General features: G+C 47.6%; 1 protein-coding gene across 4 annotated transcripts in view; it reads right to left on the bottom strand.

Annotated features, from left to right (window-relative positions):
• Positions 1–19577, bottom strand: part of DDX43 (DEAD-box helicase 43) — a 263226-nt gene that overhangs the window by 43403 nt on the left and 200246 nt on the right. For all 4 annotated transcript variants that reach the window (XM_040349947.1, XM_040349949.1, XM_040349950.1 and 1 more), the window contains 4 exons: positions 8721–8848; positions 8103–8212; positions 7171–7309; positions 6992–7079 (listed from right to left, as the gene is read on the bottom strand). In XM_040349947.1, coding sequence (XP_040205881.1) covers positions 6992–7079; positions 7171–7309; positions 8103–8212; positions 8721–8848 — 465 coding nt within the window. The remainder of the gene's footprint in view (positions 1–6991; positions 7080–7170; positions 7310–8102; positions 8213–8720; positions 8849–19577) is intronic.

Genomic DNA, 19577 nt, shown 5'->3' with positions numbered 1-19577 from the left:
GGCTTGGCTCCTTTGGAGGTAGTGTCTGCTCACTCGTCCAGAAGTGGGTCTAGATCAGGGGTGCCCAACCTTTTGAAGAGTGAGGGCCACTTCAGCAACTTGGTAACCAGTCGCGGGCCACAATGAGCGGAGTGGGCAGATGACAGGTCTGTGTCCACTTTGCATATACAGAGTGGACACAGGCATAGCCCACTCTACTTTACGGGCCCTTTGATCCGATAAGATGGAAGGGGACAGATCCATTTCTGTTTTTTTAGCAGATCAGATTGGAGATAGACAGGTGTAAACGGACACAAGTCTGTTTACATCTGCTGCTCCATAGAGGTGAATGCAGGGTCCGATTGGGTCAGACCGATCATGTGAAAGGGGCCTAAGGCTGCTTTTTCACTGATGGTCTGTGGTTTACCCACGCCGCGCATGCAGTGCACCCGTGGCTTTTCTGTAGGTGTGGTGCACTTTCTAAAAGCAGACCAACCCACAGGTAAAACCAGAAGTCTATGGCTCAGTGCAAGTAACCCACAGGTGCACCTGCGGATCAGTTTGAAAGCAGCCCAGTAACCACTGCAGAACAGATATGCCCATATATATACACTGTGATTTTAGTAAAAAAACTTACCATTGATAACAGTTTTCCATTCAGGTATCGCCAGCTGTTTCCGTCTCAAGCAGAGTTCATTTAGTATCACTCCGCCTATTACAGGAGCTGGTGCTATATAGGAAGCATTGGTCTGCAGCCGCTTGCTACCATTACGGTCGGCTTCATTCACAACACTGAGTCGGCAACGTGCAATCTGGGCTTGCCAACCCGCCACACCAGGGCTGGAGGTCACGGGCCACATCAGAGGGCTCCGCGAGCCACATGTGGCCCCCGGGCCACTGGTTGGGCACCCCTGGTCTAGATCTTGGTCAGCTTTGAGTCATGTAGCTCCCAAGTAATTTGCAGTGAGGCTCCCTGGCCTTCTATGAACATGTTCGTGCCCCATTACTGTGTCAAACCAGCTGCCCTATCTTCAGTTAATTCTGGTTTATAAGTATGGTCAGTTGACCATCTTAAACTTTGTTCAACATTTTGCTCACTCTGGGGTTCATGGCAAGTTATTTCCCACACGTATGCTGCCATGGAGTCTGTCAGTAAAAAGACCATTTCCGATCAAATACTTACCGTAATTTTCCTTTCCTGATAGACTCCATGGCAATAGGAGTTCCCTCCAAAAAGTCTGGAGTAGGCTAGTTACGGAACACGGCTGCTGGCTTGGAGCAAAGATTTATGGGAGAGGGGTCCTATAGGGGAGGAGTGGAGGCAGGGGTGACCCACATGTATGATGCCAAGATTTTGACATGTCACCAAGAAATAAGTGTCTACTATGTCTTTGATTTCTACGTATGGATGCTTTTCAGGATTCATGATAAATTGTGACAAATCGGTCCTTTTACCGTTGGATCCTATAACAGATTTTCCCCTGCTGCTAACCAGTTTGCTTTGGTCTCATGTTTTAAATATCTGGGGATTCATGCTTATCCTAGATTATCGGATTATGTCACTTTGAACATAGATCCATTTATAAAATGGAAGAGGAACTGTGCCTTGTAAATCAGTGGTCATCAACCCTGTCCTCAGGGCCCACTAACAGACCAGGTTTGCAAGATAACTGAAATTCAACACAGGTGATATAATTTGCTGCGCAGTGATTGCAGTATTCTAGTTTGCATCTCCCCAAGGTAATACATAAAATCTGGCCTGTTAGTGGGCCCTGAGGACAGGGTTGATGACCACTGGTGTAAATGACCCATCTCTGTTGTGGGCAGTATCTTCCTAGAACACTTGCAAAAAATAATAATTGAGGAATGCCGGGTAGAGGAGACGCCATCATTGACTGGCTTGTAGATTTTTTTGTTTGTCAAAACCTCCTGTAGGGGGCAATAAAATATTAGGATTTTTGACTGACTCAAAACGAAATGAAAACAATGTGATTTATTAAAAAGACGGCATGAATGACATGCAACATAACAGTGATCAATACAAACAAATACAATAAATCCAAAATCCACTGATCCTATAGAAAACCTAACCAGTGGAAATTAACACAACTAAAACGAAAAACACAACCAAACCTACCTAAACTAAGAAATAACTACATTTTAAAATGGCATAACATAAGGGCAAAGCAGTCAGACCGATAAAAAACCTAAAAAAAACCTAAAAAAAAAAACAAAAAAAAAAAAAAAGCTGATCAGACGGGTTAAGATTAAGTCTGAATAGGGGAGCAGACACATAAGAAGCAGGTATACGTAGCCAGGATCAGGATTACAGGAACAAGCAGAGAACATGGTATACGGGTAAAACCGCTAAGGCCCCGTACACACGACCGAACATGTCTGCTGAAACTGGTCCGCGGACCAGTTTCAGCAGACATGTTCGGTCGTGTGTAGGCCCGAGCGGACAGGATTCCAGCGTACATTTGCCCGCCGGGCCTTTTTCCAGCGGGCAAATATTTCCCAACTTGTTTTAAAACAGCCCGCTGGAATCCTGTCCACTCGGACATGTTCGGTCGTCTGTACAGACCTACCGTACATGTCAGAGCGCCCGCCATCCCTCGCATGCGTCGAATGACTTTGACGCATGCGTGGAAGCATTGAACTGGCAGGGCCGCCCACGTCGCGGCGGCCACGCCCCACGTATTGTTTACGCGCGGATTTCTGTATGATGGTGAGTACAGCCACCATACAGAAATCCCCGGGCAGACATGTACGGTGAAACCGGTCCGGTTTCATCGTACATGTTTGCTCGTCTGTACGAGGCATAAGGCACAGAGATGATAAAGGAGACAAGTGCCTGGGAGACATCTGCTGGCAGACACTAGAACTCCACTGTGCTTTTAAAACCAGCAGTTGATCCAGTTCCTAACAGGATCACTGTTTCCTGTCATGTACTCCGAGAAAAGGATTTTAGAGGTAAATAAAAATTCCTAACAATTGCTTAACCCCCCTTGGAAAGGGAGTCACCGCTCCAGGTGGATCTTAGCAGACAATTGGAGGAACCTCCCAGGAGTCCAAGGTGCTGGCAATGCACTAGGCAAACATGAAAAACATGGAAATCGATGGACAGCCGCACTCCGGATAAACTTGAGAAAGTTGTCTTTATTAGTGCTTAGTCATGACTAAGCACAAACTGTGTGCGAATCGCATCGGCTGTCCCCTTATGTGACTGTATCTTTGGATGTACATGTCTTACTTATCAATAAAGACAACTTTCTCAAGTTTATCCGGAGTGCGGCTGTCCATCGATTTCCATGTTTTCCATGCTTAACCCCCCTTCATGACCGGGCCATTTTTTGCTATTCAGCACTACACTTCTTTAAAATGGTAATTGAATGGTCATGCAACGCTGCAACAAAATGGATATCTCCCCCCCCCCCCCCCCACACAAATGAATCATACTTTAACTTTTGAAAAAATTTATTCTGCTAAATGTATTTGGTAAAAAGATCCCAATAAGTACGGTATATATTGATTGGTTTGTGACAAAGTTATGGCGCCATCGTTTAGCGTTTTTTTTATCCATTGAAAAAAATTAAAAAAAGAAGCTAAAAACGCTACACTGAAAAACACTATTGCAAAACCGCTAAAAACTGTTGAAAGGCTCCCTGCAAAGCGATTGGCATTTTTTATAGTTTTTTTTTTTAGCTTCTGTGTGCATGGAGCCTTAAACACATTCCCTGAACCAACAGGTTATTCATAACACCTCCCCAGCAGGACAGGCTGGCATCTATTTTTAGAACCTTCCAAGATACTAATCCAATAACTAATTTCCTGCATCCAGGACAGGACCAATTCAGAGTCGACCTGGTTTTGAGATTCAGATGCATGGCCAGGTCCAGGGACTACTGTCTTTTCCCCCCCCAGCAGACGGCATATTGAGCTGCAACTCTCTAGTGTGGAACTGGGCATAGGGGACCGCATTGAAGGTGGTAAACATCTTTCCCTAGCACCCTTACATGCAGAGGTGGATTGAAGGAATTTCCAGAGGCCTTAAAGACTCCACCTGGACAGGCACTTTTCCTGTGGAAGAAACCCCTTAAAAAAGGTGTCCAGGACTAGGTTCAAGTATGCAAGATGTGCAGACCAAGGCTGACTTCTGAAGGTTTATTATTCAAGCAAACAGCTTCAGGATCTGCACTGCATGGTGGATACTGGACGTCAAGGTCTGACATGACTGTTTTCAAAGAAGCAGGTTGTCCTGATACCTCAACTATGGGTACACCCCTTGACCATAAAACAACCCCAGAACTGGAGCAAACATCTTTGTAAATACTATGTGAATGACAATGACACAAAATGGTAAAAACCCTTAGTGAAGCTAAAAAAAAAAAAAAAAATAATAATTCATAATTCGGATGTACAGGTATGCAACCTTGATAACCAGACACCACAAGTCCATCTGTTAAAGTGAAGCAATCACTGACCGGGTGGACTCCATTCTGAATTACACTGCTTCAATACTTGAGGTCCAGAGTAGACTGGACATCTCCATTTGGCTTGGTACCTGTAAAATGTTCCAAAAGAAGTAATGAAACCTCACCTCTTCCAGCATAGGCATGACACCCTGAGATCACAACCATTCCACCAAAGCATGCTTTTTTGAGGTGTGAGTGCATAAAGCACAGAGAAGGAAAGCATCAGAAATACAGCTTGTAACATCCGGATGCTACACTGCAGACCCATTAGTCAGATTTCCTCCATAAAGCCTCAGCAGACCAAAGTCTCCCCTCAATATTTGAGCCACAGGATCCTCTATATATGGACAAACAGAAACTCAAATCTTTCAGAAACTCCTTTAAGTACTGCCAAATGACAGGATCCTCAAGGCCAGATTACCTGAACCTGACATAAGGTTTCACCCAAGCTTTAAACGTTCAGAAGACCTGTACTTAAAGAACAGAACCATGAAGATCTTGTTCATTAGGAAATAGCAAGGTCCATGGCTGGCAAAATCCCATTTTTTAGAGAACTCCTCCTCAATGGAGGTACTGCTGGACAAATCACTTAAGGTGGCGGAAAACACTAGGGATGCGCTCAATTGGCATACATTTCTTTCTAGAAACAAAAATGCACAGAAAGAATTTGGGCGCTTATACAGCTGCCAGGACCTAAACCCAATGACCTTGGGATAAGTGTATTCCATAAGTGGCAGCTCCAAATTTGTTCTGATGGCATTGCCAAAAAAAAAAACAACACCATGTGCTCCTCTGTGCCTGTGAGCCTCTTCTTGAGAGAACACTTCCAAAGAGGACTACTATTTCTCACTGGCTTCCTCTTTCTCCACATCCTCATGAAAAGGAATATCCTCCGACTACTCACACTCCTGGATCAGGAAAGAAAAAGGAGGGAGAGTGACCACACTTGCATCACAGGCATTCCAAACTGGTGAGAACACCTAGGAGTTCTTCATACAAACCCAAAATGGATGCCACATATTCCTGTCTCGACACAATGTGCCCTCACCCCCCCAAAAAAAAGTGGAAAAACCAGATAAGGGCAGGGATTCAAAACGAACCTGACCTTTAGGGGAACGATTACAAGTGACCTATGCAGTGGAACACAGAGTAGGGCATTTGGGAGCTGATTCTTTCATCCTTCCCCCAAAACTCACGTGATAGGTGGGCTAAAATAGCGGGCTCCGGTCTGCAAAAACCCTTCAAATATGGCCACCGATAATTGGTTTGCCCTAGTGTGCAACTGCACATGAGTATCCATGGACTATATAAAGTATGGAAGTGTAGCCTGACTTCCGCTCCTGATGACGTCAGATAGACGAAACGCGTAGGGCGGAGTCAGAGGCACGTCGGTCTAAACACTTCCGATCTGGGCTGTAGTACTTTGCTGCTCAGCGCCAGTTAAACGTTTTACTTGCCTATACTGTTTATGTACAATGCGAGTATATCCAAGCACTTTGCACATTAAACTTCAATTTTTAACGGATTCACGCTATGAGCATCTTTCCTTCTCCCGCATAAATAACTTGGAGGATCGATAACAGCACCCGGAGACGGTCCCGGTTACCCCCAGGTTGCTACACAGTGGCACCAATACTGTGGCTGCGTCACACCCCAGGAGGGGAGGTAGTGTCTGGTGAGTGCATTTATTTAGAGCACGGTGTGTCACGCACAAGAAAGAAATCTTGAAGGCTCTCACCCAGCAACTTTAAGCACTAAAGTCACCTTATCACTTTATTTATTTTTTGTTTTCACAAATTCATATTGAATCCAATGGACGTTTTTTTCTGGACTTTATTCATGATTCTTCAATTAACCATTTTTGTGCACTTCAATTTGTATTTTTTTCAGATTTGTTTGGTTATAACACCCGGCCGAGGGTCTAACACCTGGACAGAAATTTGTCTCAATGCTTTTCATTTTATGTATATGACGATTCACTGAAGCCTGACATCACATTCACAAACAGCATCTACTTAGCACTCGGTATACTCCCTACAAGGGCACTTTGCAAATAGGACCCGGCCGAGGGTCTAACATTTATTTATTTTTAATTTTCCAATTTTTATATTTTATTTTTATATTTAGTTTTATAACACTGGTTTATCATACTGCATACTCCACGCTTCATTTGAGCCTCACCATTTCTTTAAGCTGGGGACTATACCACATCTATCCTCCAGGGTTTGTTTAGAATAGCGCCATACCTACACCACCACTTTCTCATTCATTCTTTACTCCACCTAGGGGTAGTAAATCAGTAGGGGCAGCAGTTCTTTTCTATTTATCTGCTGTGGTGTGTTTGGCCTCCGCTGCGCGGATTCCACACCCCTTTCTTCATTATGGCAACTACTTGCTGTAGTGGAAACCAGCTTACCAAGCACAAATAAAATGTGCCATTACATTTTAGAAATATGCCAGACCCGTGCATAGCTCCTTCCATTGTGGAAGCACGGTCACTTCAGACTAAAGCACAGACAATACCAACTCTGTCTTACTTGGTTTGCACGTTCCAATATGCTAATCAGTTCTCCTGCAACTCTCCAATCTTTTCTTGTTACCAAAGTAATTGATTCACCTGAGCGTCTGAAATAGAATAAATCACATATTTAGGCATGGCAAATCTAAGACACAAGTAGACTTTTTATGCCAATAGGACTATCAAATATCTACTAACCCAGCTCTCCCGGTACGACCAACTCTGTGCACATATTCTTCAATGTTACGAGGAAAATCGAAGTTTAAAACATGAGTAATGTCCTGTACATCTAGCCCACGAGAAGCTAAATCAGTAGCTACTAAAATTCTCACTGCACCTAGAGAAAAAAGAAAAAAAAAAAAGAAAAAGGAAATTAAAGGCTCATGCCTTGTTAGGGCCTTCACACAGGGGGCAGCACGACTTTGGGAGGCAACTTGGACACGACTTGAGTATGAATCATCAGGCAACTTACAAGGCAACTTTAAGTTGCCTCCAGGACAGTACAAGGCAACTTCAAGTCGCCACCAGGACAGGAGGCTTTCCAGTGGCCAATCAAACAACAATCAGCTCTGTGGGAGGGAGGCGTTTGCCTGAAAAATGTATGTGATCTTCCTGTATTGTTGCTTCAGTTAAGACAGTAATCGGACTTCTGAGGCAACTTCCATTGAAATCAATGCCTACAAGTTGCCTACAAGTCGGATTGAAGTAGTACAGGAACCTTTTAGACATTAAGACGGCTCCATTCACTTCCATTGATTTTCTCAACCTCACGACTTGGGGCGACTTCAAGTCGGATCCCAGGTCGCCCCTGTGTGAACCGGCTCTGAGGCCGCGTACACACGTCGGTCCAAACCGATGAAAACGGCCTGAAGTCCAGTTTCATCGGTTCAAACCGACCATTTGATAATTTTAGCACATCAGTCCTAGTCTAAAAAGAATTGTGTTAATACCAGTCATGCAAACTCACATAATCCAGAGCTAGGTAGCCATTTTTTTTTTTTTTTTTTACTCTGGGAGGCAAATTGATGCAAAATGTATGCCATTTGTCACCTAGTTCAGGAGGATATAGAGAATGAGAGCACACTTTTCTATTATTGTATTAGAACATATTTAAAAACTGCACATCTTACCCTTTTTGAAGTCATCCAGGGCCTGTTCTCGATCACATTGCTCTCTATTGCCATGTAATGACTGAACAGGGATTCCCTGAAGACTAAAGTCACTTGCCAAATCATCAGCACTGAAAAAAATAAAAATAGTATAAACGTATTTCTTAATGAGGAGAAATGTACAAGTCCATGCAAGTCACGCATCAAATTTGTGCACACATTTCATATCTACAATAAAGAACAAAAGTTAATGTTCTAGCGTACCACTGCCTAGCAGGCTATCAAAAGGCAGATCTGCACTCTAAGGCCTAGATGTCCCCAGACAGCATGCATTTTTAGGGCCAGAGGTAAAAGTTTCTAGAAAGGGCTTAAATGATGGCTGTAAAAGGTGCCCATTAATAATGAGGTAGAGTGCCACGAGTACTGCAGACCCTCACCAGAATGACGCACATATCCTAGGGATATTAAAAGTTAAGTCTTTTTTTTTTTATAACGCTGGGCCACTTATTTGCATGACTTGAGTGAAAAGCAGAGCTGGGCATTAATATGATAATAATCTGCCACCATGACATGTCTTTTTAATGCGACACACTATATATTATATATATATGTTTCCCTATACATCATTGTCATACTTACACCAATTTTTTCCCAACAAATATTAATATTTTGTCTTCAGGTTTTAGTGAATCAATTAAATGGAGAGTAAAAGCTCTTTTCTCTTCTTCTGGAATCACCAGAACTCTCTGATCTACTGTATTAACAGCCTGCATGATAAAATGTAAAAGACACATTAAACCAAAGTGCATTACAAGAGATTAGTTTTAAAAACGTTACCTTAAAGTGTCAATATAAAGGCAAATATATATTAAAATTGCAGCTCATTAATTCTTAGATGTGATGGCTGCAATAGGTTTTCCTTTTTATACTCCCCCCCCCCCCCTTTATTCTCACCTGGTGATCCTGCCAGTATGTTATTTTGCAACTTCCTTTAGTATTCAAAGCTGTCCAGATAAAGTGTCAGAATGTTGGGACAAATCATTTACCACAGACAGAGGTGCTTAAAAGTATTGGGTTTTATCCATTATCCAAAAAAGGAAAACACCTTGAAAGTGTTAGCTAGAGTTTGGCTTTAATTTGTTAGTTTATCTAAACCTGCTAATATGTCCAACCCCCCCCCCCCCCCCCTGCACCGACAATGCTGCTGTCCAGTGGCATCTCTCTGTGCTCCTTCATCCAGAGTGTAGGCACTTTAATACAGAACGCGTGTTACTGGAAGGATCACCAGGTGAATCTAGTTACTTTGCCCAAAACAACTGGTTAAAAAAGTGACACATGAAAAAACTGTTAGGAAACTCATTTTGTCATCCTGTGGGATGAATTGGTAAATAAAAGTTCTTTAAAAACCTGCAAATGTTTTAGTATCTCTCCTGGAGTGATACAAAACACTCTCAGGGAATACAATAAAGCACAGATTTCTGGCGCCATGGCCCAGATTTGAGCCTCTCTGCTGCCCGTTTTCATAAATTTACCCAAAAACAAGTAGCTCTCAATAGTACCACTTTCAAAATGTGGCACTATTATTGCTCCATATTCAAAAATAAACTACCTCTAGTTTGTAGATAACGACAGTAACACATAAATGCAGCATGCAGGAGGTGAGCTTTAAACCTGGAAGCTGCATATATTGCCTCGTTTCCACTGAGCGGATCGGTACGCTATTTTGAGTGCTTCCATTATGAAAGTGGCCCATAGAACCGAACCATCCCGGTCCTGCTTCAGATGTGGGGCCATAGAAAAATAGGATTTTTGTACTCACCGTAAAATACATTTCTCTGAGTTCATGGACGGACATCCTTTGACAGTAGGGTTATGCACCTTCCTTCTAGGAGAGTTTAGGCAGAATTTACAGCACTTAAAGTGTTAACAACCTTTCCTTAGTGCAGCTCCTCCCAGGGGGCGTGGCTCCCCGGGCATAACCCACACCCTGCTCTAGCAGCCTCAGTTCGTAACAAGCAGTACAAAGGAGGGGTGGGTGCTGTGTCCGTCCATGAACTCAGAGAAATGGATTTTATGGTGAGTACAAAAATCCTATTTTCTCTTTCGTTCATGGACGGACAACAGCATCCTTTGACAGTAGGGACGTCCCCAAGCAGTGTCCAAAAAAATCTTTCGAGGGGTGGGAAAAACAACACAGCAAACCAAGCTTCACCCCAAACAAAACCGGAGTTACTCAACGGAGGAACTCCAACCTTAAACTGCCGCCTGTAACACCCTGCGGCCGAAGGAGGCATCAAAAGATGCACTCACATCCACCTTGTAAAACTTTGAAAAAGTGTGGACCGAAGACCAGGTCGCTGCCTTACACACCTGTAACACAGAGGCTTGATGTCGGAAAGCCCAAGAGGCACCGATCGCCCTGGTCGAATGCGCCGTGACCCGAAAAGGAGGCGCCCACCCCTTCAGGGCATAAGCCTGAAGCACAACCTGTCGGATCCACCTGGAAATGGTGGCCGACGAGACTGCCAGACACTTTCTGGGACCAGACACCGACACAAACAGTGAGTCCGACTTCCGGAACGGAGCCGTCGCCGATAAGTAAACTCGAAGGGCCTGAACCACATCCAGGGAATGCAAAATGGCCTCCTTCGGGTTATTCGGCTGAGGACATAAGGATGGAAGAACAATGTCCTCATTAATGTGAAAGGCCGAAACGACATTTGGAAGAAAAGAGTGTTGCGGACGCAGCACCGCCTTATCCTGATGAATGACCAAGTAGGGGGCCTTGCAGGACAAGGCCGCCAGTTCAGACACCCGTCTGATTGAGGTAATAGCCACCAGAAAAAACACCTTTTGTGACAGAGTCAACAAAGGGATCTTCCGAATGTCCTCAAAAGGGCCAAATTTAAGTCCCATGTGGGCAGTGGAGGGCGCACCGGAGGAGCCACATGGCGGACCCCCTGCACAAACGTGCGTATCAAGGAATGCGCTGCCAAGGGACGCTGAAAGTAAACAGCCAAAGCAGATATCTGGCTCTTGACCGTGCTCAAGGCGAGAGCCTGATCCACTCCCCGCTGTAAAAACAGCAGAATCCGGGACACCACGTATGTACGAGGGTGCCACTTCATCTCCTCACACATAGAGATGTAGGCTTTCCACGTACGATGGTAAATCTTTCGTGAAGTAGACTTCCGTGCATGCAGCATGGTAGAGATCACCAAGCCCGACAGGCCCGGTCCTTCAGTACCTGGCTCTCAACAGCCACGCCGTTAAAGCCAGCGAATGTAAAGCAGGATGGAAGATTGGACCCTGCGACAGAAGATCTTCTCTCAGGGGTAGACACCAGGGGGCGTCTGCCACCAGACGCAGTAGGTCCGCGATAGTGACCCCAAGGAGCCACCAACGCGTCCGCCCACGGGTCTCTTGACCTGGCCACGAATCGTGGCACCTTCCGGTTGAGGGGGGACGCTAGAAGGTCCACGTCTGGAGTGCCCCATTTTCGGCACAGACCCGGAAACACCTCCGGGTGGAGAGACCACTCCCCTTGATCCAGAGTTGTGACTTAGGAAGTCGGCTTGCCAATTCTGAACACCCGGAATGTACACGGCCGACAGCCGGGAAATGGACCGTTCGGCCCACCGAAGGATTGCGCGACCTCCGTCGCTGCAGCTGAGCTCCTTGTGCCTCCCTGATGATTGACGTACGCCACGGCCATGGCGTTGTCGGACTGGATCCTGACAGGACGGCCCTGCAGCTCCAGGGACCACCTGGCAAGGCACAGCTTGATTGCTCGGAGCTCCAGAATATTGATCGGCAGGCGGGACTCCTCCCGAGTCCAGCGCCCCTGGGCTGACTGGGTGCCCCAAACGCCCCCCCAGCCGAAGAGGCTGGCATCCGTCGTGACCACTGTCCAGCGGCATGGAAGAAAAGACTTCCCAGACCGAAGCACCGGAGACGTCAGCCACCACGCCAGGGAGGACTTGACCAGATGGCTCAACTGAACCTGGTAATCCAGAGAAGACAGAGCTTGTCCCAACGTGACAGAATCTCCTTCTGTAGTTCCCTGGTGTGGAATTGGGCATACAGGACCGCCTCGAAGGAGGCCACCATCAAACCCAGAACTCTCATGCAGAAGCGAAGAGACGACCACTTCTGGGACGACAACTGCCTCACTGCAGATTGCAGGGTCTTCAGTCTCTCCGTCGGGAGGAACACTCTCGCCTCCGCGAAGTCCAGGACTAGTCCCAGGTATTCCAGTCTCTGGGACGGAACACTGACTTCTGGAGATTCTGACACGTGATAGACACGTCGTCCTCTAACTCTGAGCCTGAGGAAGCTCTCAGGAGAAGGACGTCTAGATATCCCACGATAGCGATCCCTCTCTGCCTCAGCAGGGCTAGTATCGGGGGGAGCACCGTGGTGAAAACCCGCCGTGCCGAGGCCAAGCCGAACGGGAGGGCCACAAATTGAAAGTGATCCTCTCCGATCGCAAAGCGCAGAAACCTCTGGTGCTTTGTGCATATGAGAACATGTTGGTATGCGTCCATGATATCCAATGGAGGGCCTTGAGGTCCAGGATAGGGCGGACCCCTTCCTTCCTGGGGACCACGAACAGATTGGAGTAAAACCCCTGAAACCATTCCTGCGAGGGAACCGACACGATCAACCCCCTGTCCAGTAGATCCTGGACAGCCCCTGACAGGGCCTGCCGGCGAACCGGAGGAAGTTGGAAGGAAAAAAATCTGTTTGGGGGACAAGAGAGAAACTCTATCTTGTACCCCGAGGCAACCACTTCACAAACCCAACGGTCGGACAGGAGAGACCTCCACCGATCCGCAAATTCACGAAGCCGGCCCCCCACCCGAGACCCGGGCGGGGGCAGACCTTCATGCGGAAGCAGGCTTGCGGTACTAGGTGCGCTTCTGTCCCGCAGCGTGGGCCTTAAGCACCTTGCGGACCTTTTCCCGCCGCACCGGGCACCTGAAAATAACGTTTTGGGGTAGTAAAGGAGGGTCCTTGCTTGCGGCGAGGCTCCTTACCCTTCCCCGACTGTGGGAGCAGGGTGCTCTTACCATCCGTGGCATCCTTAATGATGTCATCCAGGGATGCCCCAAAAAGCCGTTCACCCTTAAAGGGCAAATCCACCAAAGCCTTCTTAGGAGGACTGGTCTGCCGACCAGCATTTCAGCCACACAAGGCGGGGCAATACCACCGCATAGACGGAAGCTCTGGAAAGCAAGGGGATCGTGCCCATGGCCGACTCAGACAAACTTTAGACCCTGAACCAATTGTTCAGCCAGGTCCTTACAGTCCTCGGAAGCGTCCCGTTCCTCCAGCTCCTGCAGCAGGAGCTTTGCCCTTTCAGTCAGAGTCTGTGACACCAGAGTCCCGGCCAGAACCGGCCTCACCGCCAAACCCACAACAGTGAATAGGGAGCGGGCCACAGCCTCCACTCTATCAGCAGGGTCCTTAAATGCAGGAGCCCCTTCCACAGGCAACGTGGTGGCCTTGCTCAGTCTGGACACGGGAGGGTCCACTGACTGAGGAGAGACCTACTTTTTCAAAAAGTCCTCCTCAAGGGGGTAGCGGGTTGCAAAGTTTTTTGGAACAGTAAAAACTTTTTGCGGCATATCCCATTCCTTGTACAACATACTGTCCAAATAAGGAACACAAGGAAACACTTTAGCGGTGCGTGGCGGTTTGCAGAAATAAGAGCTCCAACAAATTCCTTGTCAGCAACTGACCCTGAAGCAGAGTCATCCTCACTGTCCGGGTGGGTTAAACTCGCAGCCTCTGACACTACAGAACCAGAGGCAGCAATAGCATGGTCCGACTCTGCGTCAGACATCCCCAGAAGCAGGCTCAGAGAGGAGGCGCTTTTTACCTCCCTTCTGGGCACTAGCAGCTTCAAACCTGGGAAAAGACTCCAGGACAGCCGACATTGCCTCAACAGATGTGGCAGAGGGAGGGGCGTCAAGGGTTAACTCAGGCATTGCTGGGGAAGAAGTACCTGGTTCAGGCTCCATAATGCCCCAGCGCTGTGTCACCCTCACTGCAAGGCAGAAAAAAAAAAAAACACTGGACACCTCCTGGCTGCTACTACAGAGTATGGGGGCCCCCAGGGAACTCACCGCCCCTCCCGGTGCAGCATGGTCTCAGAGAGCCTGTGTGTGCTGAGAAGCCAGCAGCGCTGCGTCTGTGCCCTCAGGCAGATTCGTGGTCTTTTTTGCAGCACTAAAACGGCCACACGAGGCCAAACAAATTTCAAGATGGCTGCCGAATGTGGAAAAAACAGCCTAGGACCACAAGAAAATGGCCGCCGAGCTATATAAAGCGTGACTCCGGCAAAAAGGCGGCCGTTGCGCATTTAAAAAAAGACAGTGACACCGCAAAAACCGCACAGCACAAAATTCACATTCCAGCACACAAAAAGGCCCTGTAGTGAACACACACAACCCCCGGTACGCACACAGGCCCAGGTGATAGGAGACCCCAGAAAAAACCCTCCTCACAGCTGTCACCCAAAGGGAAAGGAGGGAGAGGAAATAAGGGAGAGAGGAAAGCAGGGCAAGCCCTCAGTCGACCTCCCAGGGGAAAATTTCAGCCATACCCTCTTACCTGAGCAAGGGGCCACTACTTACCCGTCCTGCGACCACCGGCTGAAGGTATCCCAGACAGAACCAACGTCCGCTAAGTGGCATGGCTGTCGGCCAGACACACTGTGACAAAGCCATAAAAGACCGGTCATATGTGTGCCCTAGAACAAGATGTTCCCCGGCCACCCCTGGAGCAACGGGGCCTGTCGTGGACGTCCCAAAGCTGAGCTGAGGGCCGGCACACGCTCGATGGCCGAACATAGGGGAACTACAAGAGTCAAGACCCAGCCTGTCACCCAGGCGGCTGTTGATAGAAGAATCACAGGATTCAAAAATGCAGGAACAAAATAATAAAAAGCGAGAAAAATCGCAAGAAAAAAATCTCCAGAGTACAGGACTCCAGAGTGCCTGACCTCTCCTGTCGTTAGGCAGAAAAAAATTGAGGTTGAGGCTGCTAGAGCAGGGTGTGGGTTATGCCTGGGGAGCCACGCCCCCTGGGAGGAGCTGCACTAAGGAAAGGTTGTCAATGCTTCAAGTGCTGTAAATTCTGCCTAAACTCTCCTAGGGAAGGTGCATAACCCTACTGTCAAAGGATGCTGTGTCCGTCCATGATCGGAAGAGAAATGGTACGGTTTGGTTAGGCCAGAGCTACAATACATTCCACTGATTGGTGGACATGCTAGACATTTTTCTAAACCCTGTATGGCCTCCGATGGTCTGACTTGCAGTGAAAACGCTCACCTGAATAGGCCGGACCATTCTCATCCTTCCAAACTGTAGCAACCTAAACCGTTCCGCTCAGTGGAAACGAGGCATATGTATACCAGTCTTTGCGCTGGGAATGCTGCACAGTATGCTCCCAGCACACATATATATATATATATATATATATATATATATATTACACACACATTCATTATATCAGTGTGTTTTAGGTAAGAAAAAACAAAATGTGCACATCAGTTTCTAGTCCATACTACAGGTACAAAACAATTAAAGTGATTGTAAAACTTCAAATAAAACAAACATGTTATACTTACCTCCTCTCTGCAGTTGGTTTTGCACAGAGCAGCCCTGTATACAAGCGGTAGTGAAACTCTCAGCACTGGAGAAACTGTGCAGTTTATCAAGTAACCTTGGTATACAGATCATCCAAAAAGTTATATATTGACAATATTTTAATGTAAAAATAAAATTTATAAAGCTGTGGGCACTGTTTAGGGGCAGATGAACTTTTTTCATATCACTGGTAAGGCTGGGGAAAAAAATTGATTTGATTTAAAAATCGAGTTGGTAGGTCAAATCGATTGATATTTAAAAAAAAAAAAAAAAAAAAAAAGGTTAGATTTTTTTTCCCCCAGGACCGGCGCTGACACCGTGCCGGGCCTGAGGAGCTGCGGGCAGGAGTTTTTAGGCAAGGCCGTGGATTTTCGAATCCTAAATTACGTTTTTTTTATAAAAAAAAAAAATAGGATTTTTGTACTCACCGTAAAATCCATTTCTCTGAGTTCATGGACGGACACAGCAGCAATTGATCTTAGGGTATTATCCTCCTTTCTAGGAGATTGACTAGGCAGAAAAACAGCATGTTACGTGTTAAACTCTCCACACAGTACAGTACCTACCAGGGGGCGGTTCCCCCAGGAACATCCCCTACTCTCTGGCTCTGCAGCCTCAGTTCTTAAACAAGCAGTACAAACAAAGGAGGGGTGGGTGCTGTGTCCGTTCATGAACTCAGAGAAATGGATTTTACGGTGAGTAAATCCTATTTTCTCTTCCGTTCATAGATGGACACAGCAGCATCTTGACCTTAGGGACGTCCCCAAGCAGTGTCTAAAAATCGAGGGGTGGGAAAACACAGCAAACCAACTGCACCCCAAACAAACCAGAGCTCCTCAACGGAGGAACATCAACCTTAAACAGCCACTTTGAGAAGGTGTGGACTGACGACCAAGTCGCTGCCTTACACACCTGTAAAACAGACGCCTGATGGCGGAAAGCCCAAGAGGCACCAATCGCCCTGGTCGAATGTGCCGTAACCGGAAAGGGGGGCCCCCGCCCCTTTAGGGCATAGGCCTGAAGCACGACCTGCCTGATCCACCTAGAAATGGTGGCCAACGAGACCGCCTGACCCTTCTTAGGACCAGTCACTGACACGAACAGTGAATCCGACCTCCGAAACAGAGCCGTAGCAGATAGGTACACCCGTAGAATTGGAGCGAGCACCTTGGTGAAAACCCTTGGCGCCGAAGCCAGGCCGAAAGGGAGGGCCACAAATTGAAAGTGGTCCTCCCCGACCGCAAAGCGCAGAAATCTCTGGTGCTTTGCACATATGGGGATATCCAAGGACACCAGGAAATCACCTTGATGGAGTGCCGCTACTACAGAGCGAACCGACTCCATCCTGAACTTTTGCACTTTGACAAAACAGTTGAGGGCCTTGAGATCCAGGATTGGAAGGACCCCTTCCTTCTTGGGGACTACAGATTGGAGTAAAACCCCTGAAACCGTTCCAGTAAGGGAACCGGCACGATCACCCCCCTGACCAGCAGATCCTGAACAGCCCCAAACAGGGCCTCCCGACGACCCGGAGGAAGCTGGAGGTTGGAAGGAAAAAATCTGTTTGGCGGACAAGAGAGAAACTCCATCTTGTACACCGAGGAAACTACTTTGCAAACCCACCGGTCAGAAAGTAGGCAGACCTTCATGAGGAAGCAGGTTTTTCCGCAGGCTTGTTGAGCTTGCGGAACCAGGGGCACTTCTGACCTGCAGCACCGGACGCATGAAAAAAACGCTTGGGGGCGGTAAAGGAGGGCCCCTGCCTACGGCGAGGCTCCTTACCTTTACCAGATTGTGGGAGTAGAGTGCTCTTACCTCCCGTGGTATCCTTTATGATGTCATCTAGAGAATCCCCAAAAAGCCTTTCACCCTTAAAGGGCAAGTCCACCCAGGCCTTCTTAGAAGACTGGTCCGCGGACCAACACTTCAACCAGACAAGGCGGCGCAACACCACAGCGTAGGCCGAGGCCCTGGAGAGCAAGGGAAGCGTATCCAGGGCTAACTCACAGACAAATTTTAGGCACTGAACCAACTGGTCGGCCAGCGCCACACAGTCCAGAGGGGCTTGATGCTCCTCTAACTCCTGAAGCAACAACTTTGCCCGTTCAGTAAGTGTCTGACACTAGAGCCCCAGCCAAAACCGGTCTCACCGCCGACCGCACCACTGTGAACATGGAGCGGGCCACAGCCTCAGCTCTCCTATTTGCGGGAGCCCCTTCAACAGGTAACGTGGTAGCTTTGTTCAGTCTGGACACAGGGGGGTCCACTGACGGAGGAGAGGTCCATTTTTTCAGGAAATCCTCCTCAAAAAGATAACGGACCGCAAAGCATTTTGGAACAGAAAAAACCTTTTGTGGCCGATCCCATTCCTTGTACAAAAACGTTTCCAGATAAGGAACACAAGGAAACACTTTAGCAGTGCGGGCCGGCTTACGGAACCCAAAAGGGACCGACATCTCTGATGTCTCTGCCGAATCCTTCATTTTCAGAGTATCCCGCACCGCAGTGATAAGAGCTCCCACTAGCGCCCTATCATGCGCCGACCCTGCTGCAGAGTCATCCTCACTGTCTGTGTGGACTAGGCCTGCATCCTCTGACACTTCGGAACCAGGGCCGGGAGCAGAAGCTGGGCCCGATTCCGTTTCAGCGGCATCCCCAGAAGAAGGCGGGGGGAGGGGGTGCTTTTTACCCCCTCTAGCCACGCGCTGCTTCTATCCTGGCAACAAACGCCTCTAGGACTGCCGCATAGCATCCACAGAGGCCGCAGGTACAGGGGCACTAAGGGTTAACTCTGGCATGTCTGGGGGAGAAGCATCCGGTTCGGACGCCATGCTGACCCACCCTTTTAAGCAAGGCAAGACCCACAGGCCACCCCGGCCGCAACAGAGAACAGGGGACCCCCCCCACCCGACCAGGCCTGTACTGCTGCCGTCTCCCCAAAGCGCTGCTCCGTGCTGTACCGTCCCTCAGGAAGTGTGCTGGAGCCGTTTGCAACGTTATTTTAGCCACTAGAGGCTAAAACACATTTCAAAATGGCCGCCGACATGCAAACCGAGCATGTGGGCTACAAGAAAATCTCCAATAAAGGCGCCCGGCGCCGCCAAAATGGTGGCCGCGATTGTAGTAAGAAAAAGGGATTTTAATACAGCTTACCTGTAAAATCCTTTTCTTGGAGTACATCACGGGACACAGAGCGGCATATTCATTACTATATGGGTTTATATGGAGTACCTTCAGGTGTTGACACTGGCAATCTCAAACAGGAAATGCCCCTCCCTATATAACCCCCTCCCATAGGAGGAGTACCTCAGTTTTGTAGCAAGCAGTATGCCTCCCAAAATGGTCCCCAAAAAGAGGGGTGGGAGCTCTGTGTCCCGTGATGTACTCCAAGAAAAGGATTTTACAGGTAAGCTGTATTAAAAATCCCTTTTTCTTTATCGTACATCACGGGACACAGAGCGGCATATTCATTACTATATGGGATGTCCCAAAGCAATGCTCACAATGAGGGGAGGGAGAACATCTCCAAGACAAAAGGATTTAATTTAGAGATATACTCAAATCATAATAAATCCAACTTAGTTGAGAAAAATAATTTTAATTTTTAAATTTAACTCAAAAGGGAGCCCCCGGAATCCGAGGGTCTCAAACTGCAGCCTGCAGCACTGCCTGCCCAAAGGCTGTATCAGTATTCCTTCTTACGTCCAACTGGTAGAATTTTGTAAACGTGTGGACAGAAGACCAGGTTGCCGCCTTGCAAACTTGAGCCATAGAGATCTGGTGATGTGCTGCCCAGGAGGCGCCCATGGCCCTAGTAGAATGAGCCCTTAATGATACTGGA

Source organism: Rana temporaria, chromosome 4 (genome assembly GCF_905171775.1).
Source record: "Rana temporaria chromosome 4, aRanTem1.1, whole genome shotgun sequence".
NCBI lineage: Eukaryota > Metazoa > Chordata > Amphibia > Anura > Ranidae > Rana > Rana temporaria.
The sequence above is the reverse complement of the archived record's forward strand: the minus strand, read 5'-3'. Positions and strand labels throughout refer to the sequence as shown.